This window comes from Mixophyes fleayi, chromosome 2 (assembly GCF_038048845.1).
Source record: "Mixophyes fleayi isolate aMixFle1 chromosome 2, aMixFle1.hap1, whole genome shotgun sequence".
Taxonomy (NCBI): Eukaryota; Metazoa; Chordata; class Amphibia; order Anura; family Limnodynastidae; genus Mixophyes; species Mixophyes fleayi.
In genome coordinates, this window is record NC_134403.1 from 93,651,590 (window position 1) to 93,676,503 (window position 24,914).

Here is a 24,914-nt window from a genome sequence, read left to right on the forward strand (position 1 = left end):
TATGTATCTCCTAGTGAAGGGCTGTGACAATCTGAGCAAGTTAAAGCATGTCAAAAGTTGTTAGTCTTTTATTTAAATATAAATAAAATACTATTTTATAAGTGGGTTCCCAGCTAGCCTTCTTCACAACAATATTCAATTGTGTACATAATTCATATATTTATTTTATAATACATGTACTATATATTAACATTTTCTTAAACAACAGTTTACAAAGTCAAATTCTGTGCCCAGTCAGTTCAGTCTAGTTAGTCTCAACAACCGTCATTAATTATAATCAATGTAATGTCACTGAAGTCCCCATCACTGTAGATTTATTGTGGGTTTCTATTTCCACTCCCCCTTTTCTTGATTGTTGGTAAAAGATTCAAGACCCACATCCTAATAACTTACTTCAACACTTTATAGTGCAGATAGTCACAATCTGTTACATAAAATAATATTATTCTTCTATATACCTACATGCCGACTCCCAGAATGTCTTCCCAGAAAGTCTGCAGTTCAACCAGACGGTAGGACAACTGGGTGGGACGAGGACAATTCATGCCACCATGACATTTTAGACTTCCCCTCTGCATCTCTCAAAGATGAGGTCTACACAGTCAGCAATTTTTAAGTACTTTTTTTGCATATGGTATAATATACAAAAATATTGAAACCTTTACTTACTTCCATAGGTAGCCATCACCACTTCCACAGCACAAGCCAAAAGACAGGTATGAAATATCTCATTATTCAATAGTTTGCTGGAGAGAGAGAGAAAAAAATACATGTTATAAACTGGTCAACAAGCAAATAAATGTAATAATTAGTGTGGCTAGCAAGGTACTGTGCCTCTGACAGTTTCTTGTACGTTCCACTCTGACCACTGGTCTTTCTCATCACCATTCACTCTGCTGTTCTTGTGAGAAATAGAATCGCCACCTTGTGAAAAGAAAGGGTTTGAAAAACTACAACCTAAGAGGGTGGGCAGTGAATGGACAGACTGACGAGCAGCTTAGCACTTGTCCTGATCTTCATTTGCGCTATCAGAGGACTTGACTAGAGGAGCAGGGTCCTAGAACAGTGTTGGCTAACCTGTGACACTCCAGGTGTTGTGAAACTACAAGTCCCAGCATGCTTTGCCAATATATAGCAGCTTATTGCTGGAAGGGTATGCTGGGACTTGTAGTTTCACAACACCTGGAGTGTCACAGGTTAGCCAACACTGTCCTAGAAGAAACTCCAGCAACAATCGGTTATAAAGGCCATCTGAGCTCCGACCTGAATTAGGCATATGCTGCTAAATTTGATGATGTCCGATTAACAGGGAAAAGTACCCATGCTATTTATGTAAAACATGATAGTACCAGGAACAGAAGCATGTAACTGCAAAACCATAGCAACACGAATGTTTTCATGAAAGGGTATACTATCTATATTTACACCCCCTGTTCTGATCTCCTCATCTTTTCCTGTAGTTTAATACCCATTTATGCAGCCTATTTTGTTAAGCTTGTGTAAGTTTAAACATCAGAACCAGCTATTTTAATCTATTTTGTAAATCTCTACTGTAATGAACCTGTATTGTACAATGCAGCATATAAACACTTACACACACACACTATAATATATTATCTTTTTCTTGAATTATCCTATTTTCTTATATATCTTATTTCCTAACAATCCTACTACTAATTATTGAAAAGGAGATCATTATATACAAGATGAAAATTAAAGCATCTAGCTGGATCTTATATACATACACTGCTCAGCCGCAACAGTACAACCACCTGCCTAATATTGTGTAGGTCCCCCTTGTGCCGCCAACACAGCTCTGACCCATCATGGCATGGACTTCACACATTAACTTCAAGAACGGACTCTTAACTTGCTGCTTATATATCCAAACCCCATGACAGGTGTCTTTGCAATGAGAAAATCAATGTTATTCACTTCACTTGTCCATGGTTTTCTTGTTGTGGCTGATCGGTGTATATACAATGTACATCAATATAAACCCAAGTGGCGAGCACTGATCTTGTACACTCTTCTATGTAGATTGCCAAAGATGTGGGCGCTTCCCACCAGTTTTTACTTTTCTACCTCTCCTTCTGTTAACCACCATAATTTTTGCTTACCCCTGATTGTAAGCTTGCGAGCAGGGCCCTCTTACCTCTCTGTCTGTATGTATTACCCAGTATTATATTTTATTACTGTTTGTTCCCAATTGTAAAACACTACGGAATCTGCTTGCGCTATATAAGTAAATGTTGATGAAGATGATATCTATACGAAAATGTGAAAACATGAATCATAAAAGCTCTAAAATATTTGCTTCTATTAATTTCTTAGAAATGTATACTAAGGTAGGCGAGTGAATACATATATCTGATACAAATCGCTACAGGAAACATTGTATTCACTCAGATGTTAAATATACTCAGGGGTGTCGACTTCCTTGCATCCTTTTTTGAAAAAGTAACTTAGATGAAATATAAAATATGGGTCATATGACCCACACAATACAGCATTGTGTCATGATATACTGCTGTAATGTATAAAAAAAAAACAAAACATTGTGTTATATTAATCTTGTACTTTATTTGTGGCCAAAATTAGCCATGACATGTACTGTGCTGCGTGATTACTACATTGTCCCATGCCGTAGTAGAGCAGACAACAGTCATCAGAAACATCATAAACATGGAGCTTGGTGCAGAGAGGGCAGGAAGCAGACAGCGCATTGTAAGAAAGTTCCCTCAAGATTTTGTACAGCAATCTATGCTTTCCTTTCAATCTAAAAATACGCTGAATAAGCAGACCTTAGAAGAACAAACCTGAAGTTGTGCATGGACAAGCGCTCTTCTTCCTGAAATACAAAGACAAAATTGTTGTAAATAGATATAGCTTTAAACAAAAATATCTTTTTTTTTTCTTTTTAAACACAGCATTTAAATTGATTTGCACTTTAGAATTTTATTTGGAATATTCTTTGGACTAAGCAGAAAACAGGAAGCAGGTTTTGACCCTCAGTCACCTTATACAGTATACCATGTTTCAAAGAATTTCCATTGTGAGAACATCCATAATATTGAAAAAATAATGTTGATGATTAATTTGCACCCATTTTTTACATGTGTGGGGCAGGAACTCAATATAATCTTTTGGATGCTTTTACCATTAAATAATATGTCCAGGGCTTTGCAGTAGTACCATTGCTTTATTTTTTATGTCTTCATCTATGAAATACTTTATTTTATAGCTTGCAAGGGTCACTGTTTCTGCGGCTATATATGAAGATATCTAGCCGTTGACCAAATATTTTGTATACACAGCAATTGCAACAGCGACATCTTGAGACTAAAAGCAGGTAATGAACTCGATGAGGTAGAACAAAAGTCAAAAGGAGCAAAGAAAGAGAGAGACTGCAAGTCAAAAGGACTAGAATAAGAGAGACAAACGGGTAAATGTATCAATCGGCAGTTATTTAAAAACGCAGATTCTCTGAGGTTTGCTGTGGTTATTTAAAAACAGCAATTTTAGTAAAGGCAAAGTTTGATGGGCCTAACCGCCGATTGATACATTAGCCTCTAAAGTCAGAAGAGGCAAAGTTAGAGAGACCAAGGGGTAAATGTATTAAGCTCCGGGTTCTTCAACACCCGCGAGTTCGGCGTCTTCGCCGTTTAAATTTAAAGCGGCGCTGCCTTGTAAAGGGAAGTTTCCCTTTACAAGGCAACACCGCTTTAAATTTAAACACCTAAGACGCCGAACTCGCGGGTGTTGAAGAACACGGAGCTTAATACATTTATCCCCAAATGTCAGAAATTGGAAAGAAAGAAAAAGACCTAAAGAAAGCAGGGCCCAATTGAAGAATAGGAAATAGTGGCCAAATACAGAAGGAGTAAGCAAGAAAGACCCAAAAACACAAGTTGGAAAACAAGAAACACCAAATGGATATAGAACACAAACCGTAACAGACAAGAAAGAGGAATTGCAATTCAAGGTAAATAGACAATTAAGGTGGTATTAGTACATAAAGGGCCCAATTCCTCCTTTTGCGTACAATAGCTCTGCACATTCTCAGAAACAGACTTTTACACCAACACAATTACATGCAATTCATGTTTGAATGTAAATGACACTAACGACTGCCAGGGCCGGATTAAGGGAATGGAGGCCCCTGGGCTAAGGGGGCCTCCATTCCCCCGTGAGGGCCCCCCCGTGATCTGAGCTGACCCGCCCACCCCCCCCCCCTGGTGAGCCGAGCCGCCCCCAAGGCACTTACCTCCTTCTCCTGCAGTCCTTCTCCGGCGCGCTGTATGCTCTTTACTGAGGAGATCTCGTGAGAGTGAGACTCACGAGATCTCCTCAGTAAGGAGACTACAGCGCGCCGGAGAAGGACCGCAGTGAAAGTGCTCAGCAGCATTGATCGGACCGGGGACGCCCCCGACCAATCAACACTGCCGGTGAGCACTTAAAAGGGCCCCCTGGTTGCCCGAGGCCCCTGGGCTGTAGCCCAGTTAGCCCTATGGTTAATCCGGCCCTGACGACTGCCAACGACTTAAAGGGCAGAATGTTGGAGGGAGCGGGCAGATGAACGCAGGCAATGTACAGTAAGGGCGTGTCAACGCATATGCAACTGATTCAAGTCCTGGGTTTCTCTTATGTCTAGCAGTATGACTTGCACCAGCTCCATGGCAGGTGTAAGTGTTGACTGATCGTGACGACTATGCCAGATTTTCAGCTTCCCCTTGAGAGCTGTGGAAGATATTCGCCAACAAATAAAACTTCTTTTAGATATATAGATTTCAGTTGATGCTTTTTTACATGTCTATTTAATTGATTTTTGCGTGAATGGTTAACTGTACTTGAACAAACTGATTTTCAGCACAATTTTTTTTTACTAAATACATTTAATTTGACACATTATACAATTCCTAAATATTTCAAAGCAGATCTATACGTTAAAGGGTATTAAATCCTAAAAATGTATCCACAACCAAATTTTAATGTATTTAGATTTTAACATGCTCACCGACTTCAGCATAGATTCCATCACTCTGTAATGCAAACGCACCCCAACTTTGTATCGCTATTGAAAAGAAAAACCAATGAAACAAAATTATTTGTAGACCAACAACAAACTTAACAGAGAAAAATAAAAAGGAAAAAAAAAAAAAAAAGACAAAAGAAGAAGCTGAAAATATTTTGGTTACAAATACACTGCAGTATTACCACTTAAACATCTGCTAGGAAGGAGGAAGAAACAAAAAAAGTGTTTGCAGCTGGACAATCTTTCAGATTAAACAAAAACTCAGAAAAAATCTCCAAAGAGTGACTGTTCTATTAACTAAATGGTAAACATGCTTATGAATAATTGGGGGTAATTTACAACCAGGAACAGGTGAAGGCTCAGCATGTTTCCTATGCACCATATTCACCACTATGCTGCTTTATTGGAGTATACCTCCATTCTGCTTTTTCATGATTGCCTTCTGATATCAGCAAGAGTAAAACATCACTACAAAGCGTTGAATACGATCACATTTACATCATCCTTCTAAAGTTGAGCTTTGACGTTTTCCCGCCTGAAGTATGACTTGCTTGACCCCAGCTTGTGGTTAGGGGACATTGTGGTTACCTTTATTTCAAGTGTCACACCTTCACATGTTAAATTAATCTAAATACAAATACATCTGTGCATTTTAATACGTTTTCGCTAACAAATGCTCAAGTGGCATAAACATATCCCATTAAAAGCAGTGGATGAGTGGTTGCTGCCATCTGCAAAAGGTGTTGCAAAAATGTCAATTTTGTGAAAATAAAAAGGCTCTGTCCATTCCCACAGAATTAGGAATGCTTCCAAATATGTGCAGTTTCCAGCCTTTGGACAAATTCTTGTCCTGCAAAAGTTCAGTGTTGAAGAATCTTCTCCTATGATATGATTTTCAAGCAATTTCATGCATTGTTCAAAGAATCTCCCCTCCTCCCAGCCACATGGCAACATTAGCTATTTTGCATGTGTTTGTAAAACCCCACACACAACTCAGGTATCACAGCTGTTATCTGAAACTAACTAAACAGACATAGGGGGGTGTTGGGACACTGGGAGGGTCACTTGCTTTTTACTGTTGAACACAGACACGCCGCTGCTAGGGAGGCTGGGAGTTTCCGGGTCTGAACTATAAGAAGCCAGACCCGGGACTACCCCCTTCTCTTGCTGCCTGCTGCCCCTGGACAATGAGCACTACACTACACTACACTACAGGAAATACACTACAGGAAAGGGTTAACAGGAACACTGCACTACAGAAATTTATATATATATACTATAGGATTACACTACAGAAAAGATACATTACACTACACTACAGAATATATACATTATACTACAGAAAACCTACACTAAGCTACAAGAAAGGATTCCATGCTACAGGAACGTGCCCTACACTGCAGATAAAGAATCGGATCCAGGATACAAGGACTTGATAAGTATCATTAATATATATATCAATGAAGCTATATGTGTATTTGTAATGTGGATTTAACTATTTATATACATGTGTAGCTATTGTCTGATATCTGCGATAGTTAAATCAATAATATAAATACTGATTCTTATCAAGAATACATATGTAAATCAAGGATAGTGTAAGGAAAAAGGTGGTGAACCTAGGGTTAATTGTATATTGATATACTATGTTATGTTGAACAACGTTCTAATATATGTGTGAACTGTGAATACAAGCTTTTCTGTGTTAAACAGTAAAATACATTGATTTAAATACATACATATGTTGTGAGTATTGGTGGGGGACCCAGGGCCCAACGGAAGATCAATAGTTGAAAAAGGAAAACATTTTAGTTAGTTAGTACTTTTTTTATTTTTGCTTGCGGGTGTAGCGGCTGTAGCGAGTACAGGGGGGGGATCGATAGGGTAGCAGCTAAATCCCCTTCAGCTTAGGTACCTTCACAGGCCACTATGACATCACAGAGTCATGTGGCCGCATCGGTGACATGCTACACAGTGTAGGCGGGCTGCTGGAATTCTATTGTAGTCAGTGCAGGAGCTGCAGCATTTCTTTCTGTTCCTGGAGTCACTCAGTAGAAAAAGGTAAGAGGACGTGGTAATGTGATGGGGAGCTAGCGTGTGTGATCGAAGCCGCTCTGGCATAGGGGGGGCAAGTGTGATTAAAGCAAGTGGGCATAGGGAGGCACGTGTGATTAAAGCATGTGGGGAGAGGTGACGTGTGAGCAAAGCTGCTGGACAGATGGGGCATGTGTGAGTAATACATTTTTTCTGTAGGAGGGTGGCCTAGTGCTTTTCACCTGCTAGACACGCCCCCAATGATGCACAGCCACACCCCCAATGGTATGGCCACACACCCTTTTGACTTTACATGCTAATCACCTAGAAGTGGCCTCATGAAGTTGCTGTATCGGCGGCCCTGTACGTAAGTTTCTTATGCTCCCTCTTGTTCCTCTTGCCATTTTACTTATTTCAAGGAAAATATAAACATAGAATTTGACGGCAGATAAGAACATCTTGGCCCATACAGTCTGCCCTTTTTTTTTTTTTTATTAACCCATGGTAACCTCAAACCTTATTTGGTCCTTTAATCTTTGTAAATACATCCTTATGTCTATCCCAAGCATGTTTAAATTGCTCTACTGTATTAGCCTCTACCACCTCTGATGAGAGGCTATTCCACTTATCCACTACCCTTTCTGTGAAGTAGTTTTTCCTCAACTTTCCTCTGAACCTACTTCCCTCCAGTGTCAGTCCATGTCCTCGTGTTCTAATACTTCTCTTCCTTTGAAGAATGTTTCCCTCCTGTACCTTGTTAAAACCCTTGATATATTTGAAAGCTTCTATCATGTCCCCCCTTTCCCTTCTCTGCTCCAAACTATACATATTAAGAGCTTTTAGTCTTTCAGGGTAAGTTTTGTACTGTAGGCCATGTACCATTTTAGTTGCCCTTCTTTGTACAGTCTTTAGTGAATTTATTTCCTTCTGGGGATATGGCCTCCAAAAATGGACACAGTATTCTAGATGAGGCCGTACCAATGACCTATATACAGTGACATTATTACTCCTTTCTTTCTGCTACGGATTCCTCTCCATATGCAACCAAGCATCTGACTTGCCTTCCTCATTGCTTTGTTACATTCTGTGTGGAGTTTCTATTTTCACCTCGTGTTTGCGTGCGTATCCTGCGGGTGCTCCGGTTTCCTCACACACCCCAAAAACATAGTGAGTGTGTGTGTGTTAGGGGATTTAGACTGTAAGCATTAAATGATGTGAGTGAGTTCTCTGTACAGCGATGCGGAATTAGTGGCGCTCTATAAATAGCTGATGATGATTGATTACCTACCTTTAAATCACCTGAAAAAGTGACTACTAAATCCCTTTCCTCCTCAGCAGTTTCCATTATAGTGCCATTAATAAGAGGATTTATGTACTTACGTTAAAACCGTTTCTCTGATTCCGTCTGGGGGACACTGCTTACCATGGGTTGTGGAGGGAGCTGGTGGAGTTGGCACCTAACCAGTTAAGTTTTAGTTCTGCCGACAGACCCCTCCCCTCTACAATCCCCGTGGACTCTTCAGTTTATTAAAAAGCCCTAGGAGTAAGGCCAGTCAAACAAGAGCACACAGAAGACCAGAAGAAGGGAGGGATCGCAGTGTCCCCCAGACGGAATCAGAGAAACGGATTTAACGTAAGTACATAAATCCTCTTTTCTCTTTCATCCAGTCTGGGGGACACTGCTTACCATGGGGACGTTCTAAAGCAGCCCCCTAAGGGTGGGACTACTCTGAAATTCTCGCTCGCAAAGCATTACGAGCGAAATTTGCATCCGCAGATGCAAATATATTAAATTGGTAAAACTTTGTAAACGTGTGGACAGAGGACCAGGTGGCTGCTCTGCAAAGCTGGTCCGCAGAAGCCCCATTTCTCGCTGCCCACAACGCCCCTACCGATCTGGTGGAATGGGCCGTAAGTCTCTCCGGCACAGGACGGTTAGCCTTTATGTAAGCATGTCTAATGGTTGCCGTAATCCATCTAGCGATGGACTGTTTTGAGGCTGGCCAGCCTCTCTTATTAGCATCATAGAGAACAAACAAAGAATCTGTACGTCTAATTTGAGAAGTTCTTTTGACATAGGTGCGCAGAGCCCTAACCACATCTAACTTTTCCATAGACTGGTGATCAGACTGGGATGTCGATGAAAAAGCCGGAACTACAATTTCCTGGTTAAGGTGAAACGCCGAAACTACCTTCGGAACGAAGGAAGGAAGGGTTCTAAAGAACGCTCTGTCCTCGTGGAAAACCAAATATGGTTCTCGACAAGACAAGGCTCCTAATTCCGAAACTCTTCGAGCAGAAGCGATAGCTAAAAGAAAGAGGACCTTCCAGGTCAACCACTTTAATTCTGTCACACGCAAGGGCTCAAAGGGAGGCCCTTTAAGCATTTCCAGTACCAGGTTGAGATCCCATGGTGCTGTCGGCGGAACATAGGGAGGCTGAATATGCAGTACTCCCTGGAGAAAAGTCCTGATATCTGGTAAATCGGCTAATTTCATATGGAAAAATACCGAAAGTGCCGATACCTGGACTTTTAGGGAACCTAACCTGAGACCTGCCTCCAGGCCATCCTGAAGGAAAGCTAACAAGCGAGTGAGGCGAAAAGAGGATGAGTGGCAAGTCCTACCTTCGCACCACCTAATGTAAGCTCTCCAAATTCTGTGATAGATGCGAGCTGAAACTGGCTTCCTAGCTCGCATCAGGGTGTTCACCACGTTGCAGGAGAAACCTCTAGCCCTCCAGAGGCTGGCTTCAACAGCCATGCCGTTAAACTGAGCCGAGGTAAATTCTGGTGTCGGAATGGACCCTGAAGGAGAAGGTCGTCTCGAGATGGTAGACGAACCCCGGGTCCTTCTGCCATGGAGATTATGTCCGCGTACCAGACTCGGCGCGGCCATGAGGGAGCTACCAGAATTACTGGCAGACCCCCCCGCCTGACCCGTCTGAGAACGCGAGGAAGCATGGAGATGGGAGGAAATAGGTATCCCATCCTGAACTCCCATGGCATGGTCATGACGTCCACTGCCACGGCTAAGGGGTCTCTTGACCTTGCGCAAAACGTGAAAGCCTTCCTGTTGTGTCTGGAGGCCATGAGATCTATGTCCGGAAGACCCCACCTCTGAACTAGGGACTGAAAGACTTCCGGATGGAGAGACCACTCCCCCGGCATCATCTGGTTGCGACTGAGATAGTCGGCTTACCAATTGTGTATTCCTGGGATGAATACAGCCGATATTGCCGGAACATGAAGTTCTGCCCAAGACAAAATCTGGGCTGCAATTTTCATTGCCGCTGCACTCTTTGTTCCTCCCTGTCTGTTGACATATGCCACAGCCGTGGCATTGTCGGACTGAATTCTGACAGGGTGGCCCTGGAGGAGGGATTGTCCTCCTTTGAGGGCCAAGAGAATAGCCTTCAGTTCCAACACATTTATGGATTGGGATGATTCCTGAACCGACCAAAGGCCCTGAAGCCGGAGGTGTAGGATTACCGCCCCCCAACCTTTCAGGCTGGCGTCTGTCGTGGCTATGATCCACGCCCCCGGAGAGAAGGATCTGCCCACTGTCAAGTGATCCTGAATCAGCCACCACTAGAGAGATTCTCTGGACCTCGGGGATAGAGAGATCTTCTGGAGGTCCAGGCGTAGATGGGATCCTGACCACTTCGTCAACAGGTCCCACTGAAAACAGCGAGAGTGGGCTCGACCAAAGGGAATGGTCTCGAAAGAGGCCACCATCTTTCCCAGCAGCCGCATGCACAAGTGGATTGATGGGCTGGGGGAGGACAAGACCTGAGATGTTATGCTTTGAATTGAAGCAGCCTTTTCGACAGGAAGGAACACCTTTTCCTGGCTGGTGTCCATGATGAGGCCCAGGAAAATCATGCGTTGACACAGAACCATCTGAGATTTCTTTAAGTTGATGAGCCATCCGTGTCCCTTGAGAACCGCCAAGGCAAGGGACAAGTGATAACGCAAACAACTCTCTGAGGAGGATTTGAAGAGTAGGTCGTCCAGATAAGGCACGACCTGGATGCCCAGACGGTGAAGACGAGCTGCCATAACCGACATGACTTTTGTGAAAACCCTCGGCGCCGTGGAGAGGCCAAAAGGGAGGGCCCGAAACTGATAATGGGAGGGTCCTATAGTGAATCTGAGGAGGGACTGATGGCCCTTCCAAATGGCAATGTGGAGGTATGCATCTTTTATGTCTATGGAAGCCATAAATTGATCTTTCTCCAAACCATTTATGACCGACCTCAGAGATTCCATCCGAAATCTGTCGATTCTTAGGTGCACATTGAGGGCCTTTAGGTTTAAAATGGGTCGGAAGGAGGCGTCCGGCTTCTTCACAAGGAACAGGTTTGAATAAAAACCCTGTCCCTTTTGGAATTCTGGAACCCTGCAGACCACTTTCTGAGAGAGAAGAGAAGCGACACAATCCTGTATTGCCTGTCTTCTGGATGGATCTCGGGGTAGAGGGGTTACGAAGAAACGATGGGGTCTGGGACCCAACAGGTCTATCCTGTATACCCTTGATATAATGCCCCGAATCCAGGAGTCTTGGGAGGACTCTGTCCACTGTTGAAGAAAACAAGACAGACGACCTCCCACTGGGGTTTCCCCCTGGGGAAACGAGTGGTCGTCAGGACGCAGGCTTCTCCTGCGTCCTGGCCGAAAACGAGGATCTTCCTCTAGAGGAGGAGCCTCGGGCATTGGGCTGTTTACCCTTAAAAGACTGTCCCTTGGACAAGGAGGATCCTCGAAAGGGCTGACGGAAGGAGCTGAACCTGGGTTTTCTGCTTTTACCTGGGAAAACCGGCAAGGAAGTACTCTTGCCCCCAGTAGCCTGGGATATCAAGGTATCTAATTCCGGACCAAACAAACCTGCTGCTGAAAAAGGAATGATTTCAACAGACTTTTTTTTGATTCCGCATCTCCTTCCCAGGATTTCAGCCATAGAGTTCTTCTAGCTGAAATGGATGCAGCCTGTATAGAGGAGGAGACAGCCGCTGAATTTTGAGCCGCCTCATAAATGTACCCCGATGCCTCTTTTAAATGTAAGGCCAGGGGGAGTAATTCAGAACCCTGTAAGGCCTCTGCCAGCTGGTCTGCCCATACTTCCATGGCTCTAGCCACCCAAGCTGAAGCGAATGTGGGTCTAAAGGACGAACCTGCAGCCGCAAAAATTGATTTCAGTTGGGATTCAACCTTCCGGTCATTGGCATCCGGAAGGGACGCTGAACCAGGAGCTGGAAGTAAGGTGTGTTTGGCTAAACGTGCTATAGGAACATCTACTTTTGGGATACTTTCCCAACGAATTACCTCCTCCTCCTGTAAGGGGTACAAGGAGGAGAATCTTCTGGGAACTGAGAACCTCTTCTCAGGTTGTTTCCATGCTCCTTCAGCAATATCTACGAGTTCCCTAGAAGGGGGAAAACGGCAAGCCTTTCTTTTGGCTTTCTTGAACAGAATTCTGTCTCTAGGCGTAGGATCCTCCGGTTCTGGGAGGTCTAACGCTGGTCTAACTGCAAAAACCAAATCATTAACAAATTTGTTTCTAGAACTATCCTCCTGTTCCGAAGACTGAACTTGGTCAGAATCGGAATAAACTGCCCCCTCCTCAGAAGAAGATTCCTCAGAATCTGAAAGGACAGTGATAGGGTTATCCGATCTAGGTCTCTTTCTTTTAGCGGACGAGATGTTTGGGGACTCAAGCAACAAGTTAAGCTTATTTAAACCTTTAAGGAAAGCTGTAGACCATGCCGCTTCTGTGGGGATAGGGGTTTGGTCAGAAAAGGAAGAGGAAGGTCCTGGTAAGGACGCTCCAATAGACCCTGTGGTAACAGGGAGGCCCAGCTGAGTGCTATTATTAGAAGCCACCGAAGTAGCCATATTAGATAGCAATTGGTTAGATTGTAATACCATCTGAGCTAAGGAGGAAACCGACTGTGTCAGGGAGGCCACCCAGGCAGGCTCCTCCGTCAGAGGGGCTGTGGACTGATGAGTCTGCACAGTGGAAGCCCCTGCATCACAGGCAGAACAGAGCGCCAATTTAGGGTCCCCCTGCCCACACGGTAATTTAACTTTACATTTTGAACAAGTGAAATATTTTGCAATAGGGCCCTTTCCCTTATCTGTCATTCTTATAAAGGAAGGCACACCAATCACACAGATTAAAGGGTTAATCTAGCTGTGTAACAGAGAGAATAGAGAGAGATATGTATGCAGAAAAACAGATTATATAACAAGAAACAACTAATCTATATAATAAAAGTTGTACTTGTAATAATTAAACACCAAATGTTTTGTAGGCAAGTAGGAGACTATAATGTAAACCTTACAAGCCTACTTTTTTTCCACAGAAATAAACAATATGTGTGTTTAAAGGCAATACTTAGCCCAGGGCCATAAAGGAGAGAAGTCCACGGCAGTTTGTCCAGTGTCTGCTCCCTCAGCTCTGCTCTCTCTTCCCGGGCTTCCTTTGGCGCCAGAAGACTGGGATATACCATCTCTCTGTGGAAGGAGGGGGGAACTCTATGTATTAGCTCCCCCCCCTTCAATAGCTCCAAAAACGTATTAAAAATAAAAATGGAGCGTGACAGATAGTGGAGACCTCTATACAGAGGTCTCCGCAGCGACATACCCGGCGCCCTCCTCCTATGCATGAGGGGGGAACCGTGGTATAGCCCCCTTCCTCCTCTCTCCGTAGCGCTGCTGGCCCGAAAATCCAGGATGGCCGCCGCTACTTGCTAATCCGATAACCGGCACTCTCTGCCTGTAATGGCAGCGCCGGTTATCGGGGAGGCTGGAGGAGTGCAGCGGTCCATGAGACCGCTTGTCACTCCTCAGTTTAGGCACCCTTCAGAAAAGTTTCCCTGTCAGTGAGAGCCTCTGGCTCCCATCTGACAGGAGAATGCCTGCGCTGCTGGCTGTGAGTGTGTTCTCTATTATAGAACACACTCCAGCACTGTCACCAATAAAAGAGAATAAGATAAAATAAAATAAAGAAATAAAAAAAATTTAAATTTACACTAGCTATAAAAAAAACACTGCCCAACTCCAGGGCACCTGAAAAAAACTGAAGAGTCCACGGGGATTGTAGAGGGGAGGGGTCTGTCGGCAGTACTAAAACTTAACTAGTTAGGTGCCAACTCCACCAGCTCCCTCCACAACCCATGGTAAGCAGTGTCCCCCAGACTGGATGAAAGAGAAAATATATTTTGTCTTTGGGTTTTTGAGACCAAATTGCATAATTATGCATTTTTTGGCATTAAACTGTTAGTGCCACTCTTACCTAGAACATCAATCATTAGTTTTACCCCTCCTAGTGTATCTACCATGTTGCATATCTTTGTGTCAACTGCACACTTTCCCTTCAATACCATTTGCAAAGTCACCAATAAAGATATTAAAAAGCACTGGTCCAAGTACAAAACCTTGAGGTACTCCACTGGTAACATATCCCTCCCGTGAATGCACTCCATTTACTATAACTTTCTGTTTTCTATCCTGCTACCAAGATCTTATCCATTCAAACATTTTCAAATCTAATCCCAAGCTTTCAGAAGTTTATTTAACAATCTGCGATGTGGGACAGTGACAAAAGCCTTACTGAAATCCAGATAAACTACATCTATGCCCCCACCCCTTGATCTATTACTTTAGTCACCCAGTCAAAAAAATCAGTAAGATTTGTTTGACATGATCTTCCCCCAATAAATCCATGCTGTTTGGGATCCTGTAAGTTACTGGATTTGAGATATTCTACAACTATTTCTTTTAAGAGTGTTTCCATCAATTTCCCTACTACTGATGTAAGGCTCACTGGTTGGTAGTTGCTTGCCTCTTCCATGCTTCCACATTTGTGCAGTGGGACTACATTTGCCTTTTTCCAGTCCCCTGGAATTACTCCTGTAGCTAATAACTGGTTGAAAAATTATGCTAATGGGTTTACCAGCACTCCTTTAAGCTCTTTTAGTATCCTAGCATGTATTCCATGACTTCTGACAAATTCATTTTTAACATCTATTTACAAATGTACTTGTTTTAGATTTTATAAAGGATGACACGCCAAGCTTTACACAACAAAAACAAGCTTTAAATCCAACAATAAAGTTAGTCCAAATACCTGAACACAGAGTTGCGAGTGGGCCAGAACTTCTGAACCACAGAGTTGCGAGTGGGCCAGAACTTCTGAACCACAGAGTTGCGAGTGGGCCAGAACTCCTGAACATGGAAAGCATTACCTGGTATCCAATTTCTGAGCAGGCTTGTCCAACAGCGCTCGCAAACCTTTCTTTAAAAATATGTCCTAGGCGTTCCACTCTCTCCGTTATGTTGGTCTTTGGATTTACTGTGCAGTTCTGCAAATAATTCAGTGGAAAAAATTTAAAAACTTTATAGGCTTACTGACTTCTTATTTGGTCAGTTAACCGTCTTGTCATATGAATAAATTGCATTTTTTTACTGTATTCGCTGTACAAGTTATTTTTCAAAGCGGTTTGGGTCAAATTTCACACACAAAATCATTCAAACACTGCGCTATTAATTACAGGCCACATTTCTTTTTAATTAAGTAATTTTTCAACTTCATTAAACAATAACCTTAGTAAACTGCAGAAACTATCATACAGCCCAACGTTAAAACAATTATTACATATCTAATGCTGCATTCACAAAGGCAATATGACCTAGCAATAAAATTTAGCGGTGACTAAGACGTGAGGGAAAAAAAATATAAAAAAAATAGGTGTTCCCACACTGATAAGCCTATGAATGGATGTCAGCAAGATGGATGACAGAGCATTGACAATGCACCATCTTGGTCTGTCTCGTTCAACATTTTTTCGAAAATTCCGGTATATGAATCATCCTATGCAAAAACAAGCAGTTAAATCCGCTTACAGATACATTGATACATGGGACATAAAACATACAATTAAATAGTCAAACATGTTTCAGATTAGCCTGTATAATGACCTCTCCATCCGTTGTATTAGTTATTATGAGACAGGTCAATTAACACAAATCTGTTTGGAATGCCCACTAAAACCATAATCTAGTGTAGGAGTGGTTTTATTATGTTCATTTGTTATGTTAAGCTCAGCTCCTTTTAAGGGTATCCTGGATTTTTAAAATATATCCTGAAGTTTTGCAAATCCATTTAAAATGACTCACAAACCTTTGTTAGGTTTATTTTATGTCCTAAATCTTCACGGTGAAAGTCCCTGGTCTACCAAAGCAACAGGGAAAGCCATTCTAGGATTTAGTTTTACAATATTTAGAGAAAAAAAAGAAAAGATTCAAAAATTAAAATCGATAGCAGACTTCATTCAAATGTCAACATAAGATTAACCCTACAAGTGACTTTCCAGATTCTGCTTGTATACAGAAATAATACACCATAGGCATTGCATGCATGTGTAGTACACATATGTCGCCATGCAGCAAAGAGTGTGATTGAAGCTTTGGAAATTTTTTGGAGGCAGGTGGAAAAATAGGAGGCGCAATTCCCTTCATCTCCCATGAACCTATATTTAATTTTGAGCCGCATATAATGAACTCATGTTTTGACCGGAACTGGCAATGACGGGGTATGTACACCTGGCTAGCAAATTAATGGTCATCAAGACAAATACACTAAGAAGGTATGAAAGGGTATATTTACTAAACTGCGGATTTGAAAAAGTGGAGATGTTGCCTATAGCAACCAATCTGATTCTAGTTATTACTTTGCAGAATGTATAAAATGATAACAGTTTAATAAATATACTCCTAAGGGTCATTCTATTTTGTGATGTCAGATACTGAATTTTTGTGTAAAGTATATAGTTTAGTAGGGCATGATAGTGATATATGCACTTTCTGAAGGAAGGAGATGGGCAAATATTGGTGTTTCAGGCTGAAAGAAAATGGACCACTCAAGCTCCTCACAATTTAATTGTGTGTGACAATACATTTAAATGAGATTTGAAGGGTGTCAAGGAAGCATTTAGCAGCAGTGGGAGGCTGCAGAAGCCCTTCACCTTTGCAAAAGTTGACAGTAAACTACACTTTCCACCATGCACATTTCCGTCCACAAATGTGGGTATTCCCATGTATGCCCTAGGCAGCCAAATCAACGCATCTGGATATAATAAAAAAAAAGCTGCACACCTGCATACATCTGTGTTTAGTACTAGCAAATCTACATGTTAAAACATTTCCTGCCACCACATTTACCATACTTTTTCCCCAACCGCAATAAAAAATTGAAAAAACACAAAACTATTTAAGAAAAAAAGTTGTATACTTAAATGATAATATGGGAACTTGCCTCAAAGTAAGAGTTAAGCATTTCAGATGGCGAATCACTGGCAGAATTTAAAGTAACCATAAGCTGGTTAATTGTGCTCATTGCAGCTCTATTATAAAAAGGCAGAAAGAGAGATAATGTGAAAAACAAACCAAATGCATTAGCATTAAAAAACATGGACAGAGGTAAATGGTAACATACGATTTACCACTAATTCTACGTCTCATATCATATATGCCAACATGCTAAACAATCCAACTGTAAATGATGAAGGTATAAACGATATCAACGGCTTTTACTGCAGTGTATATGGACTCTTTGGGGGGTATTCAATTGTTGCTCCGGGCGCCGCCGGAACGAGCACGTTAAAACTATTACCGTTTATACGGTAATTACTCGCTCAATTTCAGCTCGCAGCTCCATGAGCAGCGAGCTGAAATTAAGCGAGTAATTACCGTATGAACGGTAATTACGCGCAATATTACCGTATAAACTGTAATAGTTTTAACGCGCTCGTTTCGGCCATTATCGTGGGTAAAGTTAACCCGCTCGAAAATAATAAAAAGCAGTGTTAAAATGAATTAGCGCGGTCAAAAAAAAACAACTTGCTGACAATTGAATACCTGGGGCAGCGTTCCCTCTTTTTTAATTGAATTGCACGAGTTCCTGCTGCGCTAACTAAAACAGGTCGCTACTGGTGTCAAAAGATAATTTTTTTATTTTTTTTAATTTTACGCTCGGGGGGGGGGGGGAGAAAACCTCGCTGATAATTGAATACCCCTCCCTTTGACAGTAGTTTTAAATGTAGCAATAGAAATTTATACAGTCCTCAGAATACCATAACTACAGGAAAGCTGGAGATACATTCAGGCATCTGACATTTCAGAAGATAAGGACACTCTGAACAAGGTTGTACCAAAGAGAAAATAAAACATAAAATAAAAATACAGAATATCATCATCATCATCAGTTATTTATATAGCGCCACTATTTTTCGCAGCGCTGTACAGAGAACTCATTCACATAAGTCCCTGCCCCATTGGAGCTTACAGTCTAAATTCCCTAACACACAGACAGACAGACTAGGGTCAATTTGATAGCAGTCAATTAACCTACCAATGTTTTTGGAATGTGGGAGGAAACCAGAGCACCCGGAGGAAACCCACACAAACACAGGGAGAACATACAAACTCCACACAGATAAGGCCATGGTCGGGAATTGAACTCATGATCCTAGTGCTGTGAGGCAGAAGTGCTAACCACTAGGCCACTGTGCTGCCCACGGGATGGGATTTGATGAAATCACTATATTCAAAATACATTATACTAAAACAATACTTATTATAAAAACATACTGCTGTAATGTATGGCAGTCTCCACTAAACATAATCATTAAAAAAAAAAAAATTATATATTTGAACATTTGTAGAAAATGGAGTGAAAATAAAATTATCTTTAAATTGGAAACATTTCTATCTACTGCCAATATATTAGTTTGCGGGACCACAAAGCTGTGGTACAGTCTGGGACACGCAGAGTGGTTCATGCGCTTCTGTTATTTCAGGAGACAGATTTCAGTATAAACATGGACTTTCTCTAGGGGTACCAGCCCAACATTTTGCACACTCTGCTCACAAAATTGTTGTGATTAAGGATCAGGTCTCATTGTATACTGCTGATACAATTCTGTAATTCATAGATCCTGGTGCTAGGAAAACATTGAGTCTATTCTGGCCTTAGGATGAAGTTTTCCAAGCCTCCTGTTTTCCCATTTCAAATGCTCTAAGTCATGCCTCAATAACAAATCACTTTTATTCCTTGAATATACAAATATTCACCAGGCCTACAAAGTTTAACCATGTTTAGGGCTATTGCTTGTTTTTTTTCAGTTCTGTTGACCTTCAGATTTTAATTAAGTTCTTCACTATGAAGTGACATTTTGACACATTATATTACAGGAGTGGTGCTACTTTTGTGCCTTTTACCGGCAAGCCCGCTAGTAAACAGTCATGTACTGCAGATGCCTAGACTGTCTCTGCATTGTTCACATTATTACATTGTATTCCGCCCGTAGCAGGTTACACCTACAAGAGACCCTGCCTAGTCAGGCTAATTTTAGAGAAATTAGGTCACTTGTCCATAGTATCAAGAATCAAAACCTTGGAATGCAAAAAAAGGGAGTTAGGCGAGATTCTCTATGCTTTAATAAACACATACTAAAAAGGCACCATTTTGGTTTTTTTATTTGTGATACGAGTCCTTCAGCTCCATAACTTGAATGGCAACAATGACCTATACATTGCCACAGTTACTAGGTTCTCTAATTACTGAATATGTTTGTATATCAAATACTGGACAAATATAAAAGTGCAAGCTTGATCCTTCCGGTTGCACCATGAAGCTTAGAGTACGAATATAATATAATATAATATAATAATAATATAATATATATATACACATATACACACACTATGATAAGTTTAAGTAGGCTGTCAGTGACCTCCAGATTTTGGTATAGGTATGTTTCAGAGCTAGAAATGAAAGAATTAAGTAAACTAATTTAAACTATGTGGGAGGTTATATGAGCTGCTGGTTTAGTACTTCTCCATAGAAGAAACACCTCAACACTGTGGAAAGTAGTCATAGATTTTCGGTCCATAGAACTGTGCCAAAATTGTCTTGGCTCTATTTTAAAGAGGACCTATTGTCCAATATAAATGCTTGCTTCCCTAAAAATCAACCGAGGATTGGTATAATTATTTGTAGTGTTCAACTAGTAAAACATGTTTGATTATACATTTATTTTCCTAAACCTGCCAGGCAAGCAAAATCTTTTCTCCCTGGTATTAGGGAGTGCTGCCCCAAAGACATATACACATATACAGAAAATGAAAGAAAGAAAAAAAATAAAACAAATGGCAAATAGGGGCAGATTTTATGTAACCACAGCTCAAAAAGTGTGACATAAATATTATCGCTATATAGATGTGCAATATTTAGGAATTATAAAAAAATGACTATTCGTCAATAATATTTGGAAAACTCATTCTGTGGGGGGTTAGTACGATATTTCAACATGGATTTCTGCTTGCAGCTCAGGAAGCTGCGAGCAAAAATCAGCGTTAAAATTACTGTAGTAACAGTAATAACGTGCATCAATTACCGTCCTAATGGTAGCTGTGTGCACCCCACGTTGTTCTTTAGAATGTAGGAATTAAACTCCCCCTGTGTCTTAGAATCAACACTCGGTAATGGTACAAAAGTATGTGTGTTACTTGGTAAAAATAAAGAGACTGTAGACATACTCACCTGACTGGTGTCTGAGGTATTACAGGAGCTTCATCAAAATGATTTTTCCGCGGTGTTCTCTCCTGTTCCAAACTAGACAAAAACGATGAACACATTTACTACATGCTTTTCTGTACGTGGAACGTTTCCTCATACCAAGGAGTACTATACCAACATCAGAGGTTATTCTGTTCCATCAATGTAACTATGCACTTGCTCTGCATCACATACAGGATGAATTCTGTAGCAGATGCACTGCTTGTAAATATAATAAAGATATTTCTGGAACAGAATGCAACTTAGCACACCCTTCAACCCATCACGTCTTTCACTTACCACTGTGGTTACAACTGCATATGGTATACTGTATCTATAAACAAAAATATTTTACATATATACGAATGTACTGTATTTGATTTCAAATAATTGTTCTGTGGTGGTATACTTGTATTTTGTGCAACATTAAAAAAAGAATGTAATAAGTATAGGTATAAATACACCAATCAATAAATCTTCACCTGAACTTTTACATATTCAGTAGCAGGATGGGCCAAAATTCCTTTATAGACACACTAAACCAAAAATACAAGTTGTCCATTATGAAAAGTCACAATGTAATGTGCGTATATAAAAAAATTAAAAATAAAATAAACTACATATAATTTTTTTACTGGAAAGTTGTTTTTTTTATTCCAGATAAGAAATCACCAACTTGTACTGTATGTCTACTGGTCATTTATAACATACAGTAATATTTAAAAATGCAAGGCTCCCTTTATGGCATCAGTGTATTTTGTTCCTTTGCATATAATGTAACCATGATGATTATACTTCCTCACTTTAATATTTCTAATTTTGTTGACCTCCAGTTAATTATTTGAGTTTAGCAGGTTTTTTTTAAACAACATGTTTCACCGTAAGCGACCATTCACAATTGGGTTGGTCAGCAAGTGAAACCAATTGCTTTGGATATTTGGTGGATAATTAATATGCAGTAGGACTAGCTGCAGATCTTAGATTAGAGGCAGACAGTTATTACTCTCTTGCTCCAGAACAGCTTCAAGCCAGATTTCACACTGCAACTCTACACCATAGTAAAGTAGTAAATATATCATACACATGTGAAGTTAATATATAAATAAATAAACACATACAAATATCTGTATAAACAGCAAGCTCTGATGTCATTGCTGGTTTAGTCAGATTACACGCAGCAAAGGGAAGAGAGGTATCAAACCTGAGAACAGAAAACCTACAAAAATAAACCATAAAAAAAAACATGAAGAGCAACAGAACAAATAGTCCAAACAGGGACTTATGTCTCCACTGACTTTGGAGAGAAGGATTTAACAGCAAGTTCATGAAATCCCATTTTCTCCTCCAGCCCAACTGGAGACAGACATTACATCTGGGTTCATGCCTAAAACCTCAGATAGATAGGGAAGAAATGAACCTCACCAGCTTCCTCCAAGATGTCACTTATGTGAAAGTAGTATTATTGGTGAAGAAAATGTATGAAAGAATGATTCTGTGATCCTCATGTATGCAAAATCTTACACCCAAATAGAATGGGCAGTCACATGATCCACAAGAACACATACTTGCATAGTAGTTGCAAAGAACATCAAAAAATGGATTGACTAGGAGCAGGAACCTTTTTTGTTACCATTGTGTAAATCTAGAGAACAACAAGCCAGTTAGCAAATCCAGCATGATATCAAAGTCTAGCTTAGATTCTCTCTGATGAAAGCATAATACAGAAAGACAGAAATACTGGTAGTGCCTGAATATTCGTGCTTCCAACATGCAACAACACATTCAACAACCTGGATACCTCTTAACCTAACAAGAGGAAGGAAACCTTCTTATATAGTATCCTATAGAGGGAATGGAAGGTGTAGGCAAACCTGACCAGCATGAGATATCAAGGAAACAAGACTCATAAGAATAAAGAAAAACAACAGATGATCAGGCAGAGCATGAGCCCACAATCTCATGTGCTGAGGACACTTCAAAGACTGACCTGTTTAACACTAGGGGTATATTTACTAAACTGGGTTTGAAAAAGTGGAGATGTTGCCTATAGCAATGGATCAGATTCTAGCTATCATTTTGCAGAATTTACTAAATAAATGATAGCTAGAATCTGATTGGTTGCTATAGGCAATGTCTCCACTTTTTCAAACCCAGTTTAGTAAATAAACGGCTAGAAGTGGCTAACTCTACAACAAATTCTATTTTTAAAATGCCCTGCCTCCTAATGGAAAAACCTAATCTAAGAAGTTCTGAGTTACCCATGAATGGCACCTAATTGACATAAGAGCTCACATACCCTGTGATACTTTTATTAAGGTATCCAATGTGTGCCCCATAAAATGCACTCCACACCTGCCTACATTGCATTTGACACTAAGGACAGGTGCAGCCTTTCACAGTGATGGCAGGACCAGCAGAATAGGGGATTCAAAAGATCTGGTAATGCTTTCCAATCCGCCAACACTTGACCCTTCACACTCTCTGATAGCAATTGTCATGATGAGAGCATAAATCTGATATGCTGAAAGAGAATATTGGATGTCAGGACCCAAAATAAATCTTTGCATGAATACCTAAATTAACCTGATGTTCAACTCAGATAAATGTGTGATCAAATGAGCCCAGGAGGAGGTAATTGAGTTAGGTAAACCCTTTGTGCAGAGACCAGCTTAAGATATGCAGATCACAGACATCCATTGTATTTGATCATGTATTTCCCTAGCCAATTGACTTCCTTTCAATATGTAGTGTAAACACAACCTAACCCCTGGGTGTAAATTGGAGAGCCATATGCCTAGGTGCGAATCTTGGAGACTCTGGTATAAAAATCTGCATGGTCTTTATGCAGGTATATAGAAATCTGGATGCAACTCCGTACTGAGGGGCAAAAACCACACAAGGGTCTTAAAACATAGATACCAACTACACCGGGAACAACCATAGTCACATGTATTCCAGGATCAGATTGGATATTGTTGTAATCTCATCATATTTGGTATTTAAACGTGTGGGAGATTATGACCGGTTTATTGAGGGGGGTGTTATTTCTCAGAGATATATCTGTGAAGAATTACCAACAGGTCAAAACTTAGGAATAGTTTTACCAAACCTGAGGTGACACCCAGGGGACATTTCCGCCCCCACATCAGCATTCACACTGCCCCTGTGAATGCCGTCCCATTTGAGTTTGCTTAAAAATCTGTTTTCTGAGGGGAAAAACTGTCAGACTTCTGGGGAAATCAAGTTACATTGATAAGCTGTCCATCTTCCTAGCCAAATTCCCCTTGGCCAGAATGCAATTCATGTAAGTGCAAATCTGAATGTAATCCTTTTTATTTTAAACTGTTTTTGCTTGTTATGTCAATATAGTAATTGTTTATTCATTATTGTTCTTTATATCTGAATGCCCTGTATTTTCGTATATTAAATCTAAAATTTAATAAGTTGCGTCCTTGATAATCTAACGGATTCATTAGCCTGTTTAGAAGAGATTGCTCGTCCAGGTTACCCTGTGTGTGATTTGTTGATACATTTGATTAACAAGCTGTGTGTGCTTGTATTTACATTTGTGTAACAGTCTGGAGGTGTGAAGAGTTAACCCTGCGTGTGCTGGTGTGGGTCTGGTTAGTTTGTGGATAGCTAGAAGCCTGTGTGCCAGTGTGGGACAGTATATTGGGGTCCTATTGCCCGTACCCAATAGGTGGTGGCTGAACCTTGAAGTGTCTGGGGGTGTGAGAGCGCTGTGTTTGGGGGCGATTCCGTAGGTCTAGAACCTGTGTGATAGGTGAAAGAGACTGCGGGCTGAAATCATGTGTGACCTCATACAGCAAACACCCCAAATTCACGGCAGCTGGGAGCGTGGTCGTGACAGCAATGATAGCAGTGGAACTTGGATGGAGTAATTGGCCTCCATTGCCCATGGCTGGCACAGTATAACTAGTTGTGCAAGCGAAAGATTGGACCAGAATTGAGAGTACCATCCTATAGGTCACAGAGTCAGGACAAAGGCTGGGCACACACTACAGAATTTTCTTACCAATGTGTTATCTACAACAATTGTACCTACGACTGAAGTTCTGATTGGGTCAGTCAATACATGCATATACACTATACACATTTTAAACGATTTTTGCCCAACTAACCGCCCAGCCCGCGATTTGTGTCAGGCATAACATCGTCTGAAAAGATTGTGATTCCGTACACAATGAAATGATATATGGCCTCCC

General features: G+C 40.9%; 1 protein-coding gene across 1 annotated transcript in view; it reads right to left on the reverse strand.

The window, feature by feature from the left end:
- Positions 1-24,914, reverse strand: part of RB1 (RB transcriptional corepressor 1) — a 195,775-nt gene that overhangs the window by 122,643 nt on the left and 48,218 nt on the right. The window contains exons 11-16 of the mRNA XM_075199696.1: positions 20,674-20,745; positions 17,386-17,473; positions 15,317-15,433; positions 5,018-5,074; positions 2,820-2,851; positions 670-746 (exon numbers count right to left, since the gene is read on the reverse strand). Coding sequence (XP_075055797.1) covers positions 670-746; positions 2,820-2,851; positions 5,018-5,074; positions 15,317-15,433; positions 17,386-17,473; positions 20,674-20,745 — 443 coding nt within the window. The remainder of the gene's footprint in view (positions 1-669; positions 747-2,819; positions 2,852-5,017; positions 5,075-15,316; positions 15,434-17,385; positions 17,474-20,673; positions 20,746-24,914) is intronic.